The following is a 23,359-nucleotide window of genomic DNA, read 5'->3' as shown; positions in this document are numbered from 1 at the left end:
GCTTTAATGTTGGCCGAAATGCAGTGGACTACAGCTGAGAAAATTCTGTCGGAAATATGCTTCGTGTGCTTGCAGCGTTACAGATCCAAATGTAAGCTGAACATTGTGCATTGTTATGAGGTCATCGCGAAAAATAGCAATAAAATACACGCAGTATATGTACGAACGAGGTGATATATTTTTATACTGTATTGGGCAACACACTTCGCGTTCAAACTACTGTTGAACGCAACAGCGCAGTGCGCAGTGCGCAAAGCGCAGTGCGCAATGCGTGGCTCGATATACGTAGCAGTCGGGGTAACTCAGAACCCATAATCAGCTCCCTCGCTATCCAAGCGGGAGTATATTTCCTCGGTCCGTATCTTGCCTGTACACACGCCATCTCCGGTAAGCTTCCGGAGTCCTCATTCCTCAAAGGGTAATTCTTTGTCACCTCTAACGTACCTTTCATTCGCGCCAGTTACGTTTTAGAAATAACTGGCATTTTACGTTTTAAATAAGGATTTAAATGCTTTATTTCCCATAAACAGCATACATTGGAATATGAACAGGTTTTGAGGAAGAAAGCGGACAAGGTCATAAAACCCGCTTTATAACACAAGCAGGGGGAACAACAGCACACGAGTAATAATAAAGCCGAAACAAAAGAATGGAAGAAAAAGAAAGAAACACACACAAAAACTAATGAGCCATAGCAAGTTAGATAAGTTGCATAATATCACAAGATCATCAGTATGGAAAGAATACGTTACTCAGATCAGTCATAAGATATGTGCTGATAACGGAGATGATACAACAAAGCTATTATTGTGACCAACAAGTGCAAAATATTCAGCATAAAACCAGCGCTGGCAGCAGAAATGATTATACGGATTAGTTAACGAAGAATTTAAAAGATCAGTACCATCAGCGATCAGTTTTTTTGAGTAGAACAGGCAGCGTAAAAGCAATCATTTGTTTTCCGAAATTAGTGCGTGGGTGAGTTACATGCCAGTATTTTGGAGATCGTGTTTGATAATGGTGTATATGCTGTTTAAGGTTAGCTATCAAACGGATATAAAGGCTATTCAATTTACACTCTCTAAAGCTGTACACTTTGTCTACTTTGAGTTCTTGGAACAGAGGTTCGCTTGGGGAGTACCATGGCACATCACACGGGGAAATGTTTTCTGAAGGATAAATAACCGACATATGTTTGTGACAGATGTGGCACCCCATACAAGGCAGCAATAATTCAAATGACCAAGGAAGAGGGAGTTATATACAATCAGTATTACACTGCGTGGAAGGTACCTAAGGGAAGAAACCAGTCCAACTATCTGTGATAGTTTAGTGACCCGTGATAGTATGTGGCTATTCCCGGACATATCGGGGTCAAAAATGATTCCTAGGCGTTTTACTAGACATCTTGACGTCGTTGTTCTTGGCTTGAAATAGTATGGCTTCAGTTTTGGTTGTGTTAATAAGACAGTTTTTAATGGTTTGCACATGAAGTTTATCTGGTCCTGCATTAGCAGCCCTTAATAAATCAAGGTATGACGAGAGAAATACAGTAGTGTAGTGTCATCTACATGTCATTAACATATATATTGAAAAGGAGAGGGTCAAGTAGGCTCCCCTGCTGCACTCCTGTCCTTGCGTTCTTTACGTGAGAGGAGACGTTATTGACGTGTGCAAATTGAAGTCTGGAGCTTAGATATGACCTGATTAAATCAAGGGCAATGCCACGAATCCCATAGTTAGTCAATTTATTGATCAGAAGTTCGGGATTAATGGAGTCAAGCGCTTTCGTAAAATCTATTAGTACTGCAAGTGTGAGCAAGTGCTCTTCAATGTTATTGAGAATAATTTTTATTCTGATCCAGCAGGGCAAGCTGAGTTGACTGGTGTTTACGGAAGGCCTATTGACCGTGAGTTAAAAGGTCATTATTTTCCAGAAATGCAGAGAGACGTTTCAATATAACCTTTTCCAGTCCTTTTGAAAAGACTGGCCATAAAATCAGAAAAGAAAGCGAGAAGTATAGCAGCGCGGACCTGCTATTGTCTTAACGCTCATCACTTGTAAACATACCGCGGATTCTATTCTGTAGCTAGATAACACTGCGGGATATGTTGTCATTCTCAGTGCTGGCGTAAGTATTGAGGGACGCAAAACCAGGGCAAGGAAACCCGCATGGACAGGACGAGCTATCGACCTGTGGTTCTTTGTCGTCGTTATTATTTTCGCTTCCTAATACTTATACCAGAATGTCTGACCGAGTGGCTCAAGCAAAAGCTCGGTTATTCTCAGGTTACTGCACCCTGTATTTATGCTGACTGACTGCAATGAGGCCATTCTAGCATAGCTTTATCTTGTTTTTCTTGCTCTTTAATTTCTTCGATGATTCTTATCGTGCTTCTATATTTGTGTACAGTCGGGATGTGTGTAGACTTACTGCATGATTTAACGCGATTAGTCATTTCCCTGCTGGAACGAAGTGAGAGCAAATCCAACAATATCTTATGTCAAAGGTAAAGGGCGTCGAGCTCAAGCATGTAAACTTTTGCAGAAGTGACCAAGAAAACAGTTAAGCAACGCGAATGGCACAACTACTAGGTTCCAATTCGATTACTGCACCCATGCGTTGCCGATGTAGTCAACGCCTTTCGACTTTCAGCGGACCAAGAGAAGTGTTAGAACTAAGTCATTGTGAAGTGCCTGAAAGAGTCACCTGAGTAAAGACACTTTAAAATTCCCCGGATACACGTGTTTTCTCCAGAATAACCGCTTCCAGGAAAATATATGAACTGTTTTGCACAGCTAAGCCCTGTTAAGAAGAAAAATGACGCAATTGCAATAAGAGCGTGGAATTTTCTTGTACTGCGCCCAAGAATAGAATAAATTACGAGAAGTATTACTGCGACATCTGCGAGGGACGTCAAGGAATCACAATGGCCGATGTCAGCGCCACTAAAGCGGCTCTGGAAAACTGACTACACTTCCACTTTTATTCACTTTAAGGCCCAATATTGTATGATTTTTGCAGAACGCTCATTTTAAGCGAATTACCCAAAATGTATCCATCAAATCGCCTTTCTTGCGATAGTTATTTAGGAGATTTTAAAACTGCACATATATGAACATTTCCTGGAGATTACTAACTACGCGATGATGGCCATAGCAAGATGGTATACGTTAAGGCTGGCTAATGCGTCGGCCTTTCAAAGCCCCAAAAAAGAAAACAAGGGCAAGGTGTTAGCATACTTATCCCTGTTTGTTTCTGATGGCAATTTAGATTGGATGACCAAGTCATACTTCAGCACAGTAAAAGACGACGAACCAGAAATAAAAACAAATAGCAGGGACACAGCGCTAGCTTCAGCAGCAACTCAGCGGTTGCTGAGAACGTGCGAAAGCACCCTTGCACGATACGTAGCAATCACAATAAGACCGAAAAGAGGGATAGAGGGATTTACACATAGAAATGTTTAACAAACAGCCTAGTCTAATGTGCCGTGTTTCTCATCGTTTTTATTTGGCACCTCACAGAAGTGTGACTGGAAATCTGCTACTCGACTGGAACATTTAAGGACTTCGCGGAGAACTGGATCTTTCACCGGCGTAAGACGAAGAGATCGCTATGCAAGGTCAAATCGGTTCAGCGTTTGTGTTCGCCTGCTTCGTCGCAGCACTGCGATTAAACCTAGTTTCGTCGCAGGGCACTTCTGGCACTCCTGATATGACGAAGGTAAGGGTGCTGGAAAATCAGCTCCCAAAAATATACTTTGTGGCAGTGAATTATTTGCGGAATCAGCGTTGCAGGCTGGATAAGACAGAGACATACCCTAATAACGCTGTGTTTGCCTCTCACTAGCACCGTATTTAGCGCTCTGTCTTGACATGATGTTGCTTACCAATTAGCTCGTATTCAGACTTTGATGTTGTGCTCAAAATCTTAACTCTGAAGTGGGAGAAATGTAATCAGAATGTTGCGTACAAATATAGGACATATGCAAAAACCAAGAATAAAAAAGACAAATGTTAACCAAATGAGTGACTTTACATGATAATATCAAATAGCGGAGGATTTTATAACATTGACACAAATATCAATGCCTAACACTGCCGGAACCTTGATATGCATTTAGGTGATTAAGATGTGTACGGCATATTTACACCCTGGCTCAAAATCAACTTGGAGTACAGCAAAAGCTACAGGGGGCGTGAGCCAATCAGAATAGCTAATGTGTAGATTGTGTCAGTCCGCGAAATATCAATCCGCGCCTGTGCCACTTTCTCTGAGGATAACGGAGCAGACGACGTGGAGCAGGTGACGCGACAAACATGTGATGCAAACTAAGCGTCCGCAATCGTGTGCACAACGGAAGGGTAAAAATAATTATAGCGCATATGCAAGTCGTTCACCGATGCTTAAAGCTTGATAGTGCTGGCGGAGGTGAGTTTTTATGAAAAAAAAACTAATACAGATTCCACGCACTGTGGGAATAGGTGTAAGCGACGCTGTCGTATCCATTCCCACTGAAGCAACTAGCTGCTTTTCGCGCAATTCGACCGTGCACCGCGACCAGCGCATCATTAACCCCATCGGACTTGGCATGGAAAAATTCGCGTTAACACACGCGTTCAAGGCACATTTGCAAGCCGTGCCATTCCAGGAGAAGCGAAAGAACCGTTAAGTAAGGCAGGTAGCGGTGATGCGGCTAAACTGAAACGGACACACCATGAAACGCCAGTCGACGGTTCACTGCGCGTTCACAATTCGTTCACAGCACGATACTTCTTTGCAGTCATTCGGACGTGGAAAATGAGTGTCTGTTGTGCCTTTACATGGTCTCTTTATTTTTATAGTGGCATCAATTAAATGGGCAGTCCAGGTTAACATGCGCCATTGCCGTGATGTTTCTTATATATTTGGCATAAGCGGAGTCCTTCCATCGCAAAGGGGAGTTTATTTGGACATACAAAACGTAAATACATAAAACCACTAGAACTGCGACTCAGTTGCTCTTCCACCTAACGAAAAAAATGTTTAGTTTACTGTCACAGTGAAATCTTTAACTAGACAAAGTGTGGTTAACCTCCGTGCCTTTCGGTCCGCCCTTCTCTGCGCTCTCTGCTACCGCGGAACTACTACAATGGCAACAACAACAAAATTAAAAAAAGGGAAGAGAAAAAGGAAGAAAAGGTACTTTTGTGGCTGGCAGAAATGTGCCATATATTTATCTATGCCACATAGGTAAGATACCATGCAACGCTATTAAACCTCTAAATTGCTCAGAACAGGCCTTTACGTTCTTAACTAAACATTCCTCAGAATTTCTTTAGAAAAGCAACCGTAATGGCTACCAGGAAACACTGGCGGCGAACGCTAGGCACGAAGGCGAGCTTTCTGGCAGAAACGCGGCCTCTTGCGTGGGGCGATCCCGGAGATATTACACAGCCGCGCCAAAAGAATTTCATAATTTTCAGGTTTCCGTTTTTGTTTCGTACTTTTAATATTTCAGTCTGAGAAGATTTAACATAAAAGACATGCGCTGTGGGTTTTTTGTTCTATGATATTTGTTTGTGGATTGTCATTCTCAAAATTCCGAGGAACACCTTTGCCAAGAATGCAAGACAAAGTATGAGCAACATAGATGATAGAATGGCGTGGCAATATAACCCGCATATACCCCATGTCATATAAGAAGGCGTGGCATATACACGTACCTAAATATATTTGGAGGGCCTGCGTGGTTGGGGATGCTTTTTTCCGCCACCCGCCGCCATCGCACGCCGACGCCGGTTGCCGACGCCGGTTGCCGACGCCGGATTTTCTGCAACACGGGCCCTTAACGCTATCGCGTTAATATATCTGAACCATATGAATGTGCTGTACCGGTGGTACAAAACCAATGTTACAGGAGAACAGTTGCTATGAAGGCTTTCTTGAAAGATTTGGTGATGGTGGAATAAAAGCCATCTCTAGGACCACATGTAGACCCGACTTGAGCCTTGTAGGCCATAGGAAAATTACAATTTTGCGAAAATTTAAGGCCGAACACGCCACATCCCCGATGCGTTTCGGTGGTGACAGGATGCGCCTTCCGCTGGGGATTACTTCACATGCCGAAATGCCACTGATCTTTGAGGGCTCATGCGTTTCGCGTCGCGCAAGACAGATAAGTAGTCAATGAGTTGATAACGAGTGATGAGGGGTCATATGAGTCTCATCACGGTTGATAATGGTCCGACGCAGATGGATAAGGTGCGGAGGAGGGATAAGGGCTTACAATGGTCTGAACAATTCGGATAAGGTTAATGAGGATCGATAAGGGTTGATAAGGGTCGGGTCAAGTACGATAAGGTAAGGACCGATAATTATTAATGAAGACGGATCATATCCGATCAGGCTGATAAGGACAGATAAGGGGTGATAAGGGTCGAATCGATTGCGCTAAAGTTGATAACGACCGATAAGGTTGATAACAATTGGATAAGGGTTGATAAGGGTCGTATCTTATCGGAAAAGGCTGATAACGACCGGTAAAATTTAATAAGTGTTTATACTGGTCGGATCAAGTTTGATAAGATTGACAGTGACACCGCGCTGCGTGGAGATGAGCAAGAGGCACAATGTTTACGCATACTTAGACTACTTAGATATTTAGCTTCTGCCCTACTTTTTTTATCTTGTTTCACTGGCACTGACGTTTGCAGAAAAAAAAGCATGTGTTTATTACTTTTTTAAAGCGAAGGTTTCTTTGCCTCTTGCTTCGAATTTTCGACGGTTGCTGTCTTGCTCGCCGCGTTGGGGGATGGTTGAGAATGTGTACAATGTACATGGCCGGGTCGCAAGAGAGGCGTTTATGAGATCTTTACAACGAGAACTGTGTAAGCATCGACACAATGCCCTCGTGACGGCTGTAATTTTACGTAAGGCCCCCGCAAAAGCATTGCAAAAGCTGCAGCGCTTACCTTTGTACCCATGTGCAGCAGCCCAGAGAGGACATATAAGAATAGAAAGAGTAGAGAGAATGCGTAAAGCCGACGCCGTGCCGAAACGGGTGAAGAACTGCGTTGCTATGTACTCTTCGCTCGTGGCAGAGAGCATACGTGGGAGGTTCGTGGGAGAAGAAAGGCGCCATAAGAGAACATAATTCGCTTGGGGTCTCGTCAGAAAAAAAGTAACCTATTTTTTATGTCATTCAATTAAAGCTTCCGGCGAGTATGTAGCTGGACATCATGCGTCCTGTGCACCGGCACATTTGTGTCGGTGGTGAAAGTTTGACGATCAACTACGAGAACGGGTGAAAGAGCCCAGGAAAGCTATTCAGTATAACCCCTTTCGTGCCATGCTTTTATTATCCTGAACTACCGCCAAAAAAATCATGAGCCATTCCGCTCTGTGAAGGTGGAGAACCAGCGAAGGTGGTTTAGCACATGACGCAGAGCACACGACTTGCGTCGTCTCGCATGGCGAGCTGCATGCGGCTGGCCTCTCGGGAACGATCTTCATCGGTGTGTGCCGCCCACCGCCGCCAATTGCATTCTCGCATCTGTTCTCGCCGTCACTCTCCGTAAGCGCGTTGCTCATCGGGAGTGCACACTATACGTGGCCTCCCCATTACGACAGAGAAGTGAAACTCAAAATGGACAACTGCAGCTTGTCTTGCCGACAACGCACGACGATGCCGCCGCCCAGGGAGCGCGGAAGCAAACTAGGCAAGCGCGAGCTTGGAACAACGACAAAGAGAGGCCGCACAGCAGTAAATGTTTGAGAAATCTTTATTATCTACCAGAGTGTCTACTGATTTTGAAAATGGTGCCTATTGATAACTAAATTACTCAAAATGCATATCCAAGTGATGAGACGTGTAAGGTTTTACTTAGAATGAAGCGATTGTACGTCAAATTCGGGACCTGAGTTTTTGCTTACGGAGTCCATAATGCATGGAAGCCTAGTCATATACAGCTTCGCTGTTAAAAAAAGAACGAAAAAAAAAACCAACTCTACAACTAGATATAACAACAGTTACGGAAAAACTGTAAATATTTTATTTCAAGGTACGATGCAGCACGTTTCCGCTATTTCTGAAACATAAGCGTCGCACGAAGTTTGTCCATTCGGACAACTTATGCAGGGCATGCGGAAGCGAAACTGTCTTAAAGCATCGCAGAGTCAAGGCGACAACACGCAAGCGGCCGTCCATGAAATCCACGCATGCGCAGTGTGCGGGAATGACAGTGCGAACGTTGTCGCAGGCTACGAACAATGGCACACAAAAACACCTCGTGCGAACGCGTCTCGCTGCGTGCTGCGTGCACTACACAGAGAAACCACGGTTGTGCTCAAGATAACATTTATCATCACATCACGACTTTCGTATTTCGTCAACATCACCGGCAAATATTGTCAAAAAATATAAAAAAAAATATCGTCAGGAAGTTTCGCGCACATCGATTCCCACAGTGCATGGGATATGCGTATTTTATTTTGAAGCGTTGAAAGTTTCTGCTTGGCTTCCTCCTTGATAGGGGAGGGGGAGGGGGGGGGAGACGCCAGTGGCTCAAAAGTCTAGCAAGCTACCGATAGCATCCTATAACCTCCCATTTCGCCCAGCCCTGAGTAGTTACACCAGTTATTTCGGCGCATTTCTTTAGACTGACGCTCAGCTGAGCCCATGCGCAGTGTCGGCGCATCAGTTTCGGACGAGCGTGCATTTGTTATTTACTAAAGCCTGAACTAATTGTACTAAAGTCCTTGAGACAAGCCCAAGTGTTACTCAGGGCTAAATTCACTTTGGTCAGAAAGAAACAAATAAGAGGATGTAAGTGCACCGTCCCGCCGGCTCCGCGCCGCATTGTTCGACAATCGGCATCGTAGCCAAAGCGTCGAAAGCGTCGTGACAACCACATCGCAACACCAACCCAGTACACCGCGCCGCGGCAAAGAAGTCCGTGAACTGACTTCTGTTTTAATCTAACCACGAGTTACTAATTACCGCTACCTTTCTTGGGGAGCAAGGAAGAATTCGCTGTACTTTGACTGCTTACCCTGTATCGTTCTTCTTCTTCTTTCTGTGGGTTTTACGCGCCAAAACCAGTTCTGATTATGAGGCACGCCCTAGTGGAGGGCTCCGGATTAATTTTGACCACCTGGGGTTCTTTAACGTGCACTACAACGCAAGCACACGGGCGTTTTCGCATTTCGCCTCCATCGAAATGCGGCCGCCGGGGCCGGGATTCGATCCCGCGATCTCGTGCTCTGCAGCGCAACGCCTTAGCTGACTGAGCCACCCCGGCGGGTGCCCTGTATCGGAGATGGTTCACCGTTGCAACAACAACATCGGGATCGAAATAACATACCGCTGTTGATGAACGGCGGTATGTTATTGAAAAATTGAAATTGAAAAAGCGCCTACCACAAGCCTAACAGGAAGTTTTACATCAGACGGCTCTGACCTAAATGAAAGGTCAAATAAATTTATTTTCATCAAAACGTTTATGATGAATAAAGGTGGCCGGGAAAGTAGCTGCCTAATCGCAGCTTGACAGAGCTCCAGCCACCCATCGATGGTGAAAATAGGGTACAATGCTCAATGTTTTCCATTGCGGTAAGATCAGATAAAATCAGCAAGCACTGAAATGCGGTCGCATATAAAACTTGTTCAACACTCGCAGATTTGTATCACTTTGGAATTCCATGAGGACGGAGAAATCCATGTTCGGTGTCCACAAACGTAATTTTGATAAAGACCTGTAGCATTTATGAATAAAAATGCTAAACTCTACCCACTTCTGGAAGCAGTTCTGAATTGGGACCATATCACTGTTCCTGCGGGTATTACCGAAAGTTGGAAAAAAAAGGAAGTAGCGAGTTTATAATTGTCTACTTCGGCACAAGTGTTCCGATTTGCCCGCTTTGTTCCGTCGAGGCGAGCTCTTGACGTGGCGTCGAAGCCAATCGGAATTTAGGTTCCATTTCGCTCCTACAAACGCAGGCTTTTTCGCTCAGTGGGCAATATTATGCTTTCGCGTAAAATAATGAAAATAAACTACACTAGAGTAAACACCATCACAATTCAAGCCGTCATTGTCAGTTAGTGCATAAACTTCAGGTTGGCGTCACCAAGTATCCTTCGCCTTCACATTTTTCTGGCTTCGCGAAGACTACTCTTGCGGTGACAGTGACTTTTTTTGGTGCTGTATGATGGTCTCTTTCATTTACAACTTCAATTATGTTTATATTTAGTGCCGCTTAAAGCTTCGTTTCAAGAAGAGATGCGGGCACCGCTACGTGTGCTGGAAGCTTTGAACCACACAGCGGCGTGCGAGACACACTATTTAGGGTACGTGTACCTAACATGGTGGCTCAGTGGCTAAGGCGTTCGGCAGCTGACCACAAGGTGGCGCCTTTGATCCCCGACCACGGCGGGCCCATTTCGATGAAGGCGCAACGCAAAAAAAAAAAAAAAAAGCAATGACGCCCGAGTACTCAGATTTATGTGCATGTTAATGAACCCCTGGGGGTCAAAATTAATCCGGAACTTTGCATTACGGCCTCCCTCATAGCCCATTGTGCTGTTTAGGACGTCAAACCCCAGTATTTAATTTCAGCTTTGGTGTAGTGGTCCTCAGCAGCGCCAGTCAGTACGCTATATTGGCCGACATTTCGGACCTGTGAGCGCGTTTCAGAGAGCCAGGCAAATCGTAGCTCACGTTTTGGTATCACCTTAGCCTTTGCAATCGCTGCAGTGCCTGTATTTGCATTGAAATACGGGTGTAGCCGATGAAGACGGCAACCGGTAACTCCCGTTAACTATTGACTACCTACTAATCAAAAAGCTTTCTGATCATGGTTCAAGTAAAATCATGCGTTGTTCGTTCGTTCATGGGACCAGCTATTGTTTTATTGTACTCGCAGTTTCTCAATACTAGCCAGCCAATATGGATGTACATGACATCGACCACACAGCGAGGATATGACTGCAAGGTGGACGTCATCGATAATGTAACCGATAATTACGTCCTCTTTCGGAGACTTCTTGGCTACAGGAAATTTATAGTCAGGTACGCTTTATCTGCCTATAAATTTATATTTTTTACTATAACTGAATGGCGATTTTTGTGCAGCGATTTCCAGCAGTTTCTCGAAGGTCACCTCTGGCATAGCAAATCTTCAAATGTTCCCGGAAACCAGGCGTATGATGCACTGAACGTCAGCTATCGAGGTACGTTTGTCACAGATACTTTTGTACAGTATCGCACTTACTGTGGGATCTGTTATCCTTCTATCGCGTTTTTTTTGTCATTGTTCAAAATTTACTGTTCCGCGTGCGCTAATAGATCGGGGCCCGCATTCACAAAAACTCACTGGCGATTCTGTGGTAAAAGCGCGAGAAATGCGATAGCATTAGGTCACACCTCTTTGAGGTCCCGGATCCATGACTGAAACGGTGTTCACAGCATGGCGAAGTGTGTGTACAAGAGCGCACTCGACACACCCCTCGCCCCTTCTAGTAGCGAAGCGCACTGACCGTATATATATATATATATATATATATATATATATATATATATATATATATATATATTGCCGCCAGCATACCGAGAACGAAAAGACGGCTGCCGCATCATAGCTGTGTCCCAAAGAACCGCCACACCACAAGCGTCAGGCAAGGTACCGTAAGGCAACGCTGCGCCGCACGTGCCCACACCACGTGCTGACAGACCGGCGGCTTGTGCTCGAGAATCGGAGGAATGGCACGTGACAGGAGGTGACAAAGAAGAGAACAACGTTCGAACAAGCGACACTCGAAGGCCATTTTGGTCGAGGGTTGAGTGTCTTGAGTTCACTGGCACAGGTTCGCCCTGAATAAATAGTTGTCTTAGAAGCAGTCGTTGTAACTGTTGGTTACATTTCTATGAACGTGATGTCATACTCTTGTAGACGCAAGCTCCATCTAGCGAGACTTCCAGAATGGCCCTTGAGGTTCGCCAGCCAGCACAATGAATGATGGTCGCTGATGGCTCGAAAACGGTCTGCCGTACAAGTATGGCCGGAACTTGCTGATAGTCCATAACCGCCAGGCATTCCTGTTCTCTAGCATTCCTTTTCTGTTGTCTCGGCTTTCGATAGAGTACGGCTTGCGTATGCCATGACTTTTTCTTCGCCATTCTGCCTCTGAAGAAGTATGGCGCCGAGACCAACGTTACTGGCGTCGGTGTGGATGTCTGTTTCGGCATCTTCATCAAAATGGGCAAGTATGGGAGGACTCTGCAACACCAAAGGGACCTCTTCTTTTGTGAGTCGCGTGAGTGGCTCAGCAATTTTCAAAGTTTTCTATTAAACGCCTGTAGTAGGTACACAGTCCCAGGAAACTCCTGACAGCTTTCTTGTCTCTTGTCTTAGGAAACTTTTCTACTGCCATGATCTTCTCGGGGTCTGGGCGGACGCCTTCAGCACTGACAATGCGTCCGAGAAAGCGGAGCTTGCGAAAACCGAAGCGGCATATTTCAGGTTTTATGCAGGTGAACACGGCCCATTGCCACGCATATTTGCTTTTGCAGTAGCAATCCGATGTTTCCGTCTACAAGTCCCGCATAGTCTAGAAATGCGTCACTCCTTACAACGATAGTCACACTGCTCCTTGCCGGCACCGTCAAGTGTTCATCCACAATACGCAGACAGGCCACCTGTGGCTGTCCCACATCAGAAATAGCAACAGCAATTCCCGTAGAAAACAACACACGCGATTCTTGCAATTCGATGATTGCGCCATTTGCTTGTAAAAAGTTCATGCCCAGGATCAGATCACGGGAACCCTCGGGGAGAACAACAAAGCTGCTGCTGTACATAAAGCCTTTAATTCCGATTCTCGCTGAGCACATGTGTCCTCGACTAAGTGTCCCCCGGCTGTTCGTATCGGAGATCCGGTACAATGGGTTAACACCTTTTTCAATTTTCTGGCGAGTTCCCTACTAATAACTGAATGCTCCACACCAGTGTCTATCAGCGCAGTCACTTCGAAGTTGTCGATGATGACACGCAATTCAGAAGTAACGACGTCATCACTGCATTTGTTCGTCACTGTCGTCGTCTCGTTGGGTTAGTGATGGATGGATTTTGGTTTTCCAGGCGTCAGCGGCCTTGCCTCCACAGGTCACTGGCTCTAGTTTTCCCGTCGCGGACTTTGTGAGCGACACCTCGGTGAAATGGAGGATGGTCGCTACTCGGCGACCAATAGCGCATAGGTGCTGCCGATCGAGGCTCATGTTGCTGGGAGTTCGAAATACTTTGGCGCGTCGATTAAAAATGCTTCAATTTCGTAAGGGGGGCAAGGCGCATTCACAGAGAAGCCACGCAGTCCCACTCGGCGATACTGACATTCCCGACACAGGTGACCAGCCTCTCCACAGTGGTAGCAGAGGGGACGCCGGTCTGCAGTACGCCATACGTCGCTTTTACGTCGTCTCGCTTCCGGCATGGGCGGCACACTGCGAGCAAGAATCTGGTGCATACCGGTAATTCGGGCAGAGTCAGTGCGTCTAATGTCCTGCCGTAAAGCTTGGGCGTATGATATTCGCGGCTGACGCTCCGGTTGTGCTAGGGGCCGTACCTGAGGCCTTGTTCATAAATTACTTGCCACACTTCTTCGCGTACGACATTTGCAAGTGAGGACACACAAGGAGGGCTTTGAACCAGTTGTAGTTTCTGCAGCTCTTCCCTTACGACGGACCTCACAATTACGCGTAGGATGTACATGTTGTTGGGGAGGGCTCCTGACCCAACGTCAAATGATGCGAGGCTTACATCTCTGTTGCACTGCCTGACACGCTGCTGTAGCGTCTTCTCCATCGTCGTTGCTTCTGATCGGAATTCCGCTACAGTGCGGGGTTGATTACGAACCAGAACGGCAAAGAGCTCCTGCTTCACACCACGTATTAGATGCCGCAATTTATTGTCCTCGGCCATGTCCAGGTTGGCTCTGCGGAAGAGGTGGTACATCTCTTCAATGTACATAGTCACACTCTCATTGTTTCGTTGATTCCTCACCTGAAGAGCAGCTTCTGCCCTCTCTCTGTGGTCCGTGATCGGGTAAGTAGCGAGCAGCTCTCGTCGGAAGTCATCCCACGATGAAAACGACGCTTCGTGGTTTTGAAACCACGTGTGTGCAGATTCCTCCAGCGCGAAGTACACATAACGGAGTTGCCTTGTTTCGTCCGAGCCGTTACATCTGGCGACACGCTCGCTGTTTTCGAGCTAGTCCTCGGCATCCTCCAATGTGTATCCGTGAAAGGATTCTGGCGCCCGGGGTGAGTCTACGACAATGTGAGGTGGAGTCACTTGAGTAGCCATCGCACTGGCGCCTAGGCTGACCGCCGCCACTGACTTTGGTGAATCGGCGAGAGGACCGAACTCGGGGGCCTCACCTCATATGCGAAGTCTTGTGCATTGGTGGAAAGTCGTTAATTCCGTTGGCTGCAAACTTTGGCGATTCGGGATACCTTCCCTGAGGTGTGTGTGGCTTGGAATTATACCCTGTAGCTCCAATTATACCCTTCACCCTATGTATATATGTATTGTAATGAAAAGAAAGACGCACTGAGGCTCCCGCGCTCGGACTGCGGGAGCGGGCAGGCAGAGAAGACGACGAGGAGAGCATAGATCTCGCGGATGGCCCGCTGTCTGCTTCTCTCATTCATTACGATGGCGCAGTCGAAGAAAGCCCAGAATTAAGGCGCTCCAGCCTTAAGCACCGTACGGCGAAGGCCTCGCGTCCTCCTGCATCTCGCCGTCCTGGGTCCTTTCGGCGACGGAACGCCGTCAACGCTTCCCTTGTGATGGCTGCCGTACATAGGACTACATTGATCTCCGAGCGGCCAAGGCATGCCGTCCGCGCTGCCTTGGACATAGATTCTCGCTGTCCTGGATGTCTCCTGCAACCAGGAACGCCGTGCACGCTTCCCTTGCCATGGCTGCCGTACCTCGGACTACCTTGATCTCCGAGTGGTCAAGGGATGCCGTCCGCGCTGCCTTGGACATGGATTCTCGCCGTCCTAGATTTCTCCTGCGGCCAGGGAACGCCGTCCAAGCTTCCCTTGTCATGGCTGCCGTACCTGGGACTACCTTGATCTCCGAGCGGCCAAGGCATGCCGTCCACGCTGCCTTGGACATGGATTCTCGCCGTCCTGGATGTCTCTTGCGGCCAAGTTACGCCGTCAACGCTTCCCTTCTCATGGCTGCCGTACCTGGGACTGCCTTGATCTTCGAGTGGCCAAGGTATGCCGTCCGCGCTGCCTTGGACATGAATTCTTGCCGTCCTGGATATCTTCTGCGGCCAGGGAACGCCGTCAATGCTTCCATTGTCATGGCTGCCGTACCTGGGACTACCTTGATCTCCGAGCGGCCATGGCATGCCGTCCGCGCTGTCTTAGAGATTATTTCTCGCCGTCCTGGATGTCTTCTGTGGCCCGGGAACGCCATCAACGCTTCCCTTGTCGTGGCTGCCATACCTGGGACTGTATACCTTGATGTCCGAGCGGCCAAGGCATGTCGTCGGCGCTGCCTTGGACATGGATTCTCGCCGTCCTGGATGTCTCCTGCGGCCAGGGAACACCGTCAACGCTTCCCTTGTCATGGCTGCCGTACCTGGGACTACCTTGATCTCCGAGCGGCCAATGCATGCCGTCCGCGCTGCCTTGGACATGAATTCTCGCCGTCCTGGATATCTTCTGCGGCCAGGGAACGCCGTCAATGCTTCCATTGTCATGGCTGCCGTACCTGGGACTACCTTGATCTCCGAGCGGCCAAGGCATGCCGTCCGCGCTGCCTTGGAGATTATTTCTCGCCGTCCTGGATGTCTTCTGGGGCCCGGGAACGCCATCAACGCTTCCCTTGTCGTGGCTGCCATACCTGGGACTGTATACCTTGATCTCCGAGCGGCCAATGCATGCCGTCCGCGCTGCCTTGGACATGCATTCTCGCCGTCCTGGATATCTTCTGCGGCCAGGGAACGCCGTCAACGCTTCCATTGTCATGGCTGCCGTACCTGGGACTACCTTGATCTCCGAGCGGCCAAGGCATGCCGTCCGCGCTGTCTTGGACATGGATTCTCGCCGTCCTGGATGTCTCCTGCGGCCAGGGAACGCCATCAACGCTTCCCTTATCCCTTGTAATGTGAGAGGCACATTAAGTCAACCTAAACGCAATCACACCGTGACAGAGCGCTAAATTCTAGCGGTCATTTTTTTGTGCAACGTTTCCGCTCGTATGCGTACGGGCGTCCGTCCACAATCATCACGAACCATCATTCGTTGTGCTGGTTTGCCAGCCTTCGTAATCTCTCTGGTCCGTCTCTGCAGACTGGGCCCTAAGACTCCCGGAGTAAAACTTCACGCTCGGATGGTTTCTTGCTCGAGTGGTCGCCGACACGCTCATGCAGACTGATTTTCGCGACTGCAGCTAAACACGACAGTTGTCGACAACTTTGACTACCTGACTGCTTTTTTGGCAACATCATTTCCTGACAAAAAGACCTTCGACAAAGACCAGCAGGAAGACTTCAGCTTAGAGCCACTTTTCAACGCCACACATGACGGCACATCGTCCCGAGGTTTTTGTGTTCGTGATGAGCTCCTTTACAAAAGGAATTTCGCAGCCACTAGTGTCCGTTTCCTTCACATAGCTCCAAAGACGTTACGCTCTACTATTCTGTAGGCCATGGTCGACATTACCTGTGGACTTCAAGGAGCAGCACCTACATTCTACCTATGCACACGAACGGTTTTACTGGCCACGAATGCGTCGGCCAACTGGACTATGTATCAGTTCGCATCGGTGTCGGGTCCACAAGCGTTCAACTACAATTCCAGCCGGACTCCTAGAACCACTGTGACCTCCTAGGTCTTGTTTCGGGCGAATTGGAATTGATCTTAAGGGCTCCTTTTCCCGCTCGTTGAAAGGGTACCGTTTCATCATCTATGTGCCTACAAAGTTACCCAGCACTGCGAGACGGCTGCTTTACCGTCTGCCCCCGCCAGCCAAGTTTCCTTCTTGCTGCTGCACTCGATCACTTTGCCACGGCCCACCTCGAGTCATTATCAGCGACTACCAGTTTACTGAAGATGTCGCAGAAGAGCTTCCTTGATTTTGCATTTCCAGTTTTCGTAACTCGCCGCCGTATCATCCGCGAACAAATGGGCTGACAGAGTCTACCAGCGGCACACTGGTGAACATGTGTACATTTACATCGCAGCTAGGACACATTTCTCCCGTTTATTACATACACGTCTAACACTGCACAACTTTAAGCTACTGGCTACAGCACAGTTTTCCTCCACTACGCTCGTCCTTCACGTCACAGACTCAATACCACATTTTGTTTGGGCCACCACGACGATTCCTCCATCACTGGAGATTGTATCTCGCTAAAGATGTTTGCTGCTTGGCCCACATGCGCACCCTGGCTTCACAAGACTGGCCCGAAGCACGGCACGACGGGGACCATCGGGATGTCACCTATTATACAGGGGACCTAGTCTCACTATGGTGTCCGGGATCCAAAAATGGCCTGTGTCAGAAACGTCTCGCCAATTATACTTGCCCATACGATGTTGTTGACCAGCTCAGTTAACTATGGACTAGCACGTCTCACTGCAACTGGATGACGCTCCTCCACAACTAAGGTGGCACACATAGCTGATCTGAAGCCGTTTCCTCAGAAGAGAACTTAAGTGACTCACCCGGCGAGCTTCGCCTGAGAGGAGAGAAATATTCAGTAAATATTGGTGCTGTTGTTGTTCCTTAATGAATTGGCACGACCCACTCAGGAGAATCGTCCTGGAATCGGGCAGTGCGAGAGTTAAATACCACATAATAATACCAATTTTGCGGAATGCGATTTCAATAAAGGCTGGTAATTGGAACTTGTGTGAATTGAAATTCATGTGATAAAGAAATAAACTCGATTGTATCTACACATTGCACAATACAAAATTTGAGTTAGAAAAGAAAACCGAGACAGAAATATTTTGCATTGAATTCTTTTGGCGCTCTTGTGGCTTAAACACAGTTCGGTAGTACCAAAGCAAAAGTCCGCCGGGAGAGTCAACAACATCAAGTGAAGTTTACGCAATGGGTTCTTCCAACAATATCTATCTTTGAACCATAAAATAGTAACAAACTAAAAGGAAATGTTCTAGAGATTCACTCTGGTTGCGTAAATGACACAATGGAGCTATTGCAAGACCAGACTTGTGAAGATAAAAGTTTAGCGGGGGTACTCCACAACGGAGTCTCGTAAGCGACACTTCAGCCTTTCTGGTGAAGCGTCATTTACTGTCCCAAGAAAAAAAAACATATATGCGATTATTCAGCGATGGGAATTAAAGATTTTTGAAACCGGACTCGAATTGAAAAAAAATTCTTATGCTAGAAGTTTTCGTAAGAAAGAATTTTAGCCAATCCGGATGCCAGAGGAAGGTGGCAAGCAAATGGCAAAGCGAATTTGCGAAGAAAAGCTTTGTGTATCTGGCCCCTGATTCTCAGTGGCGATTTTTCTAAATCGCATCACTGTTAAAGATGCAGATGATGGTAAAACAGGGATTACCGGGCGACCAAGTGATGCTACTGTGAGTTCAACAGTAGGTGCCCGCATCAGTGAAAAAAAGGAAGTGGATCGGGGTATACGAGGAAGCAGAGAAGAATGATGTTCGTCCTCACTTGAGACTCGCCCTTGAAGACTGACAAATAAGCCCCGTTTCTTTCGCGTCGTAACAGTATAGTTTTACTGTCAGTAGATGAGACTACCGCAGACAAATGTTTCTTTTATTGTCAAATTTTTAAAAATAATCCTGCTCTTTGAAAATGAGAAAAACAGAGGGAGTGCTAAATTAAAGTAACGAAAAACAGCCTTAAATGCGGGGGGAAGTAAGGCCTGTGTCCCCTGGTTGATTGCTTTTTAGTCCATAGAAAATGTGCTCCAGTTCTGGCACTGAAGAGTTTGGACCCAATACTGAATTATTCTCACAGGCAGGCGATCTCACGTTGGAATGGCAATAACATAGCCGGTGGTCTGTTGGAGGAACATAATCAAGTAACAAGGACCGCATGTACAGTAGAGGATGGAAGAAGGTTGCATGACGTGAAGGAATGCAGTTGGATGACGTAATACAGGAACAACTGGAAATTGCTGGGGGAAAACCTCAACCTACAATGGACGTAAATCAGAATAACGCAGCATATGACATATATAATATTTGAGCACAATCTTGTTTCAAACATTCTTTTCTTGAATATGTGTCGTTTAACTTTCTCGTCTTTCTTGATAAAGGAAAATTTTAAATGTGTCCAAATGGGTTCTACGTCTGAATAGGAGCGTTCGTGTGGATTGGCGGTATTACTGCAGCGTTGATACACACAAGATATTTTTAGTTTCTTTTATGAAAAGTATGTTGTTTATGGACGCTAACGCGGGAGCTGTAAGGTATTTACTTTGATATCTTCTGTGGCTACCTGAAAATATGTAGGTGGCAATGGCATCGTTTTTGATTGATTTGGCAGCAGCAATATGGCTGATGCAGTATCCTGCTCCGAATGCTTTCCTATGGTAGACTAAAATATTGGGAGAATTAAGAACAAACATTTTCAGAAACTGCTCATTGCCAGTTTATCAAGTGTCGTAAGTAGTATACACCTATGATGTATTAAAGATTGCCTACAAATAGCGGTCATGGGAGCAAATCTCTGGCAAAAGACTAAACCCCAATAGTCTAATTAATTGATGGAATCAAATGAGCGGAGTAAAACACGCTGTAATGCTCGCTGTTTTCTTGAAAAATGAATGTTCTATCTGCCTTACAGGTGCTGCTCCTTTTAGCAGCGAGATATTGTTATACCAAAGCGCGGACAACGAGTGCGGTATAGTTGCTGTTTATGATCTGGTGAATGGTAAGTATGCGTTTATTTGGTAGCATAACTTGTTGCAATGTCAAAATAAATATTCTGGGCGCACGTGTTAATAATTAAATTTAGTCTTCCCGAAGATATTGTCAATCTTTTCAGGACTGGGATATTTATAATATTTAATTGAGCTCTTTGATCGTTGGTGTCTAAGCCACTCTTCAAAACAGCCACTCCTCATAACACAAAGTGCTCTCCCGTATATGTAAGGCATATACAAAATCATGCACGCTTACGGGGGAACGGAAGAACAATTCCTACGGGATGCGGAACTCCTTTACATATCCCAAACACCACCGCAAATACACCCGGACTACACGGGAGAAAGCAACGCCACCATAAGACACGGAATTCTCTGTTGCAAAAATCCAGGCGGCCCTCGTCAAACTCAACCCCAAGTCGGCCCTTGGTCCCGATCGAATATACAATAGGGCACTACGCACTCTCGATTACGGATCGATTGAGAAACTCACAAAATACATTAAAGAGTATTGGGCCTTCAGCAAGATACCCCAGCAACGGAAAGAAGCAAACATCATACTGATACCGAAACCCAGCAAGAAATTACAGCTGGAGAACCTGCGCCCCATCTCTTTCACGTCCTGCGTGGGCAAGTTGATGGAGCACCCGTTTCTCAATAGACTCACGGTTTACCTCGAGGACAACGAATTATTTCCACACACCATGATTGGGTTCAGAAGACATCTCTCCATGCAAGACAACATTTTGCAACTAAAACATCAAATCATAGACAATCAGGGGCGCTCGACGAGCCATCCTCGGGCTGGGCCTGAAGAAGGCCTTTGATAATGTTCGCCATGATGCCATATTGCGACAAAAACTCAAGATAAATCTAGGAATGCAAACGTACAACTACGTCCAAGACTTCCTCATGGAAAGAACCGCTCGCATGTGAATGGAACAACTAGATTGAGATCAAATCAACATGGGGAGCTCGGGAACCCCGCAGGGCTCGGTGATATCACCGATGCTCTTGAACCTCGTCCTGCTGGGGTTACCCGACCGATTGCTTGAAATCGAAGGACTGCATCACACGCTATACGCGGATGGTATTACGATCTGGACGACAACGGGCAGCGACGGACCGATCGTGCAACGTTTACAGCAGGTCATTATTGCGTGGAAAACTACCATGGGGGCACGGGAATCACCTGCTAGGCCGAAAAATCCAAACTGCTGCTATATAGACCGGTCAGAAACGGGCGCCCACCCAAAGGCCCACCCACCCGGAAAAGGAAGAGATCCAATTAACGGCATCAAATCGTCTACCCATCCTGATGGTAGACAAGATCCGGGTACTAGGAATGATGAGAGTCCACAACGGTGGCAATAGTGAAGCACTTCGCAAGATAACGGCAAAGGTCACCAGCACGATGCAGCTCATCCGACGCATCACCAACAAACACGCGGGCATGCGCGAAGGCAGTGTCATACGACTCATACAAGCCTTCGTCATTTCTCAAGTAAATACACGGCAGCGTATCACAACTGCATGGTTGCTGAAAGAAACAAGCTCAACGCCCTCATACGCAAGGCGTAGAAATGTGCGTTGGGACGTGCGCCCGGAGTGAGCACCACCAAGCTCTTAGAACTAGGCTTACGCAATATGCTCGAGGAACTCGTGGAGGTGCAACAAGTCTCCCAACTCGAGTGCCTATCAAAGACCCGCCCGGACAGGCACGTGCTCGAAAAGCTCGGCATCACATGCCACACGCAGCATGGCGTCAAAGGGGAAATTCCAGGAACCATACGTGAGCAACTATACGTACCCCCATTGCCTCGCAACACGAGGTGGTCTTCACCGACGCAGCCCATTATCGAGACAGGAAGAGTTTCGTGACGGCAGTTACTAGCCACCGAGGCAACCACCTGACGAGCGTCACCGTGAATACGGCACATGCCGAATCGGCAGAGGAAGAGGCCATAGCACTGGCCCTCACACAAGCCAAGGCTACATACGTGATCTGCGATTCGGAAACGGCAATTCGCCATTTTGCAAATGGGCGCATCTCGAAAGAGGCATATCACATACTCCAGCGACACCAGGGAGAGGCCGACTTCGATAACCGAAGGCCCTTGCTGTGGATCCCGGCACAAACTGGACTGATCACCCCCCAACGAAGCGGCTCACCGCGTTGCTCGAGGCCTCACTCACCGAGCATCATCGGAGGAAGAGCCCCTGCGGGGTACTGCAAACGTCTGGGCGTGGGGGGATTGTATGACCAGGTTCCACGACATCACGACACACTACCAGTTACAGAGACGCGTATACCCATTCCCTCACACCAGGTTAGATAGGACGCGAGCAGTACACTACAGACAATTACAAACGGATTCTTACAGAAACCCCAGACTCATGCGCGCCATGTGCCCAGACATGCACACTACAAACAGACGCACATCGTATGGCGAGGTTGCCACACTTAATCACATGTTATGGGAGTGTCAGGATTTAACAAACCATTCCGGCAGTGCCAAGGACCCCTCCGTATCTTCCACCGCCAGCCTCCGCTTGAGCTGGAAGACCGCACTGCTCAGCTCGAACCTGACAGCACAACTCTGGGCGGGCCAACGATCCGAGGAAGCGGCTTCGAGACATGGTCTCGGAACCACGTCTGTGGCGGGTGCCCAGACCCACTAAAACGACGCCGGACTCGAATCAGCTTGATTTTAAAATAATGTTTACGTTCTTCTTCTTCCCGTATTATAGGTTGGACTTGCCTGCAAGAGGGCCATATAAATCAAAAAAGTCTATTAGAGATTATAATTGTGATTAAGATGCCCTGGAGGAGCTATTCTAAGCAAGTACACTGGAGCTTTTCACTTCAAGTACACTTTCGAACCATGTGGTGTGAACTGTGCTGTCTTCCTGTGGGTTAATGTGGAGGACAAGCCAACAGTTTGGACAGCGGTTAGCTCATGGTATCGTAAACGTCTTCTTTAGGTGGCTGAGCATGCTTGTTGAAGCCTGTGCCTCAGCACACCATATTGAGAAAGGTGCAGTGCGGACTGTAGATTGCTCGCGGGCAGAAAGCGGGCTGGGTGTGTGTTAGGCATATGTAGGCACTGTTCCCTAAGAACACTGCCAACTCAAACAGCTCCCGTCTTTAGCACTTCCGCTCCTTTGTTTTTGCAGTTGCCGCGGTACAATTAAGAGAAAAACAGCTCAGTTTACGGAAGTTGTCTTCAGTACCAATGGAGGAGGAAATAACTTCTTGACGAACCCCTCCCACCCACTCTTGGTTTAGTGGTCGGCAGGGTTCGCGGGCCGCACCCATGGTGGGATGGGAAGCCCGTGAGCCTCCGCCATTTCGTGAGCCCTCTGGACGGCCCGGAACTGGGTCTGGTGGTCATCGCTTCGCAGGGCATCCTCCCAGTCTTCTTCTTTAGTG

General features: G+C 47.3%; 1 protein-coding gene across 3 annotated transcripts in view; it reads left to right on the top strand.

Moving 5' to 3' along the window:
* Positions 1–254: 254 nt before the first annotated feature.
* Positions 255–23,359, top strand: part of LOC125946750 (uncharacterized) — a 33,075-nt gene continuing 9,970 nt past the window's right edge. The window contains exons 1-5 of one of the 3 annotated variants that reach the window (XM_049670652.1): positions 255–387; positions 3,530–3,728; positions 10,908–11,053; positions 11,117–11,214; positions 19,848–19,934. In XM_049670652.1, the coding sequence (XP_049526609.1) occupies positions 3,621–3,728; positions 10,908–11,053; positions 11,117–11,214; positions 19,848–19,934 (439 nt within the window). In that variant the 5' untranslated portion in view covers positions 255–387; positions 3,530–3,620. Of the gene's footprint in view, positions 419–3,529; positions 3,729–10,907; positions 11,054–11,116; positions 11,215–19,847; positions 19,935–23,359 lie in introns of all 3 variants that reach the window. The other 2 variants (XM_049670651.1, XM_049670653.1) reach the window with 2 other exon arrangements.

This window comes from Dermacentor silvarum, chromosome 7 (genome assembly GCF_013339745.2).
Source record: "Dermacentor silvarum isolate Dsil-2018 chromosome 7, BIME_Dsil_1.4, whole genome shotgun sequence".
NCBI lineage: Eukaryota > Metazoa > Arthropoda > Arachnida > Ixodida > Ixodidae > Dermacentor > Dermacentor silvarum.
This window is presented reverse-complemented; position numbering and strand designations above follow the sequence as displayed.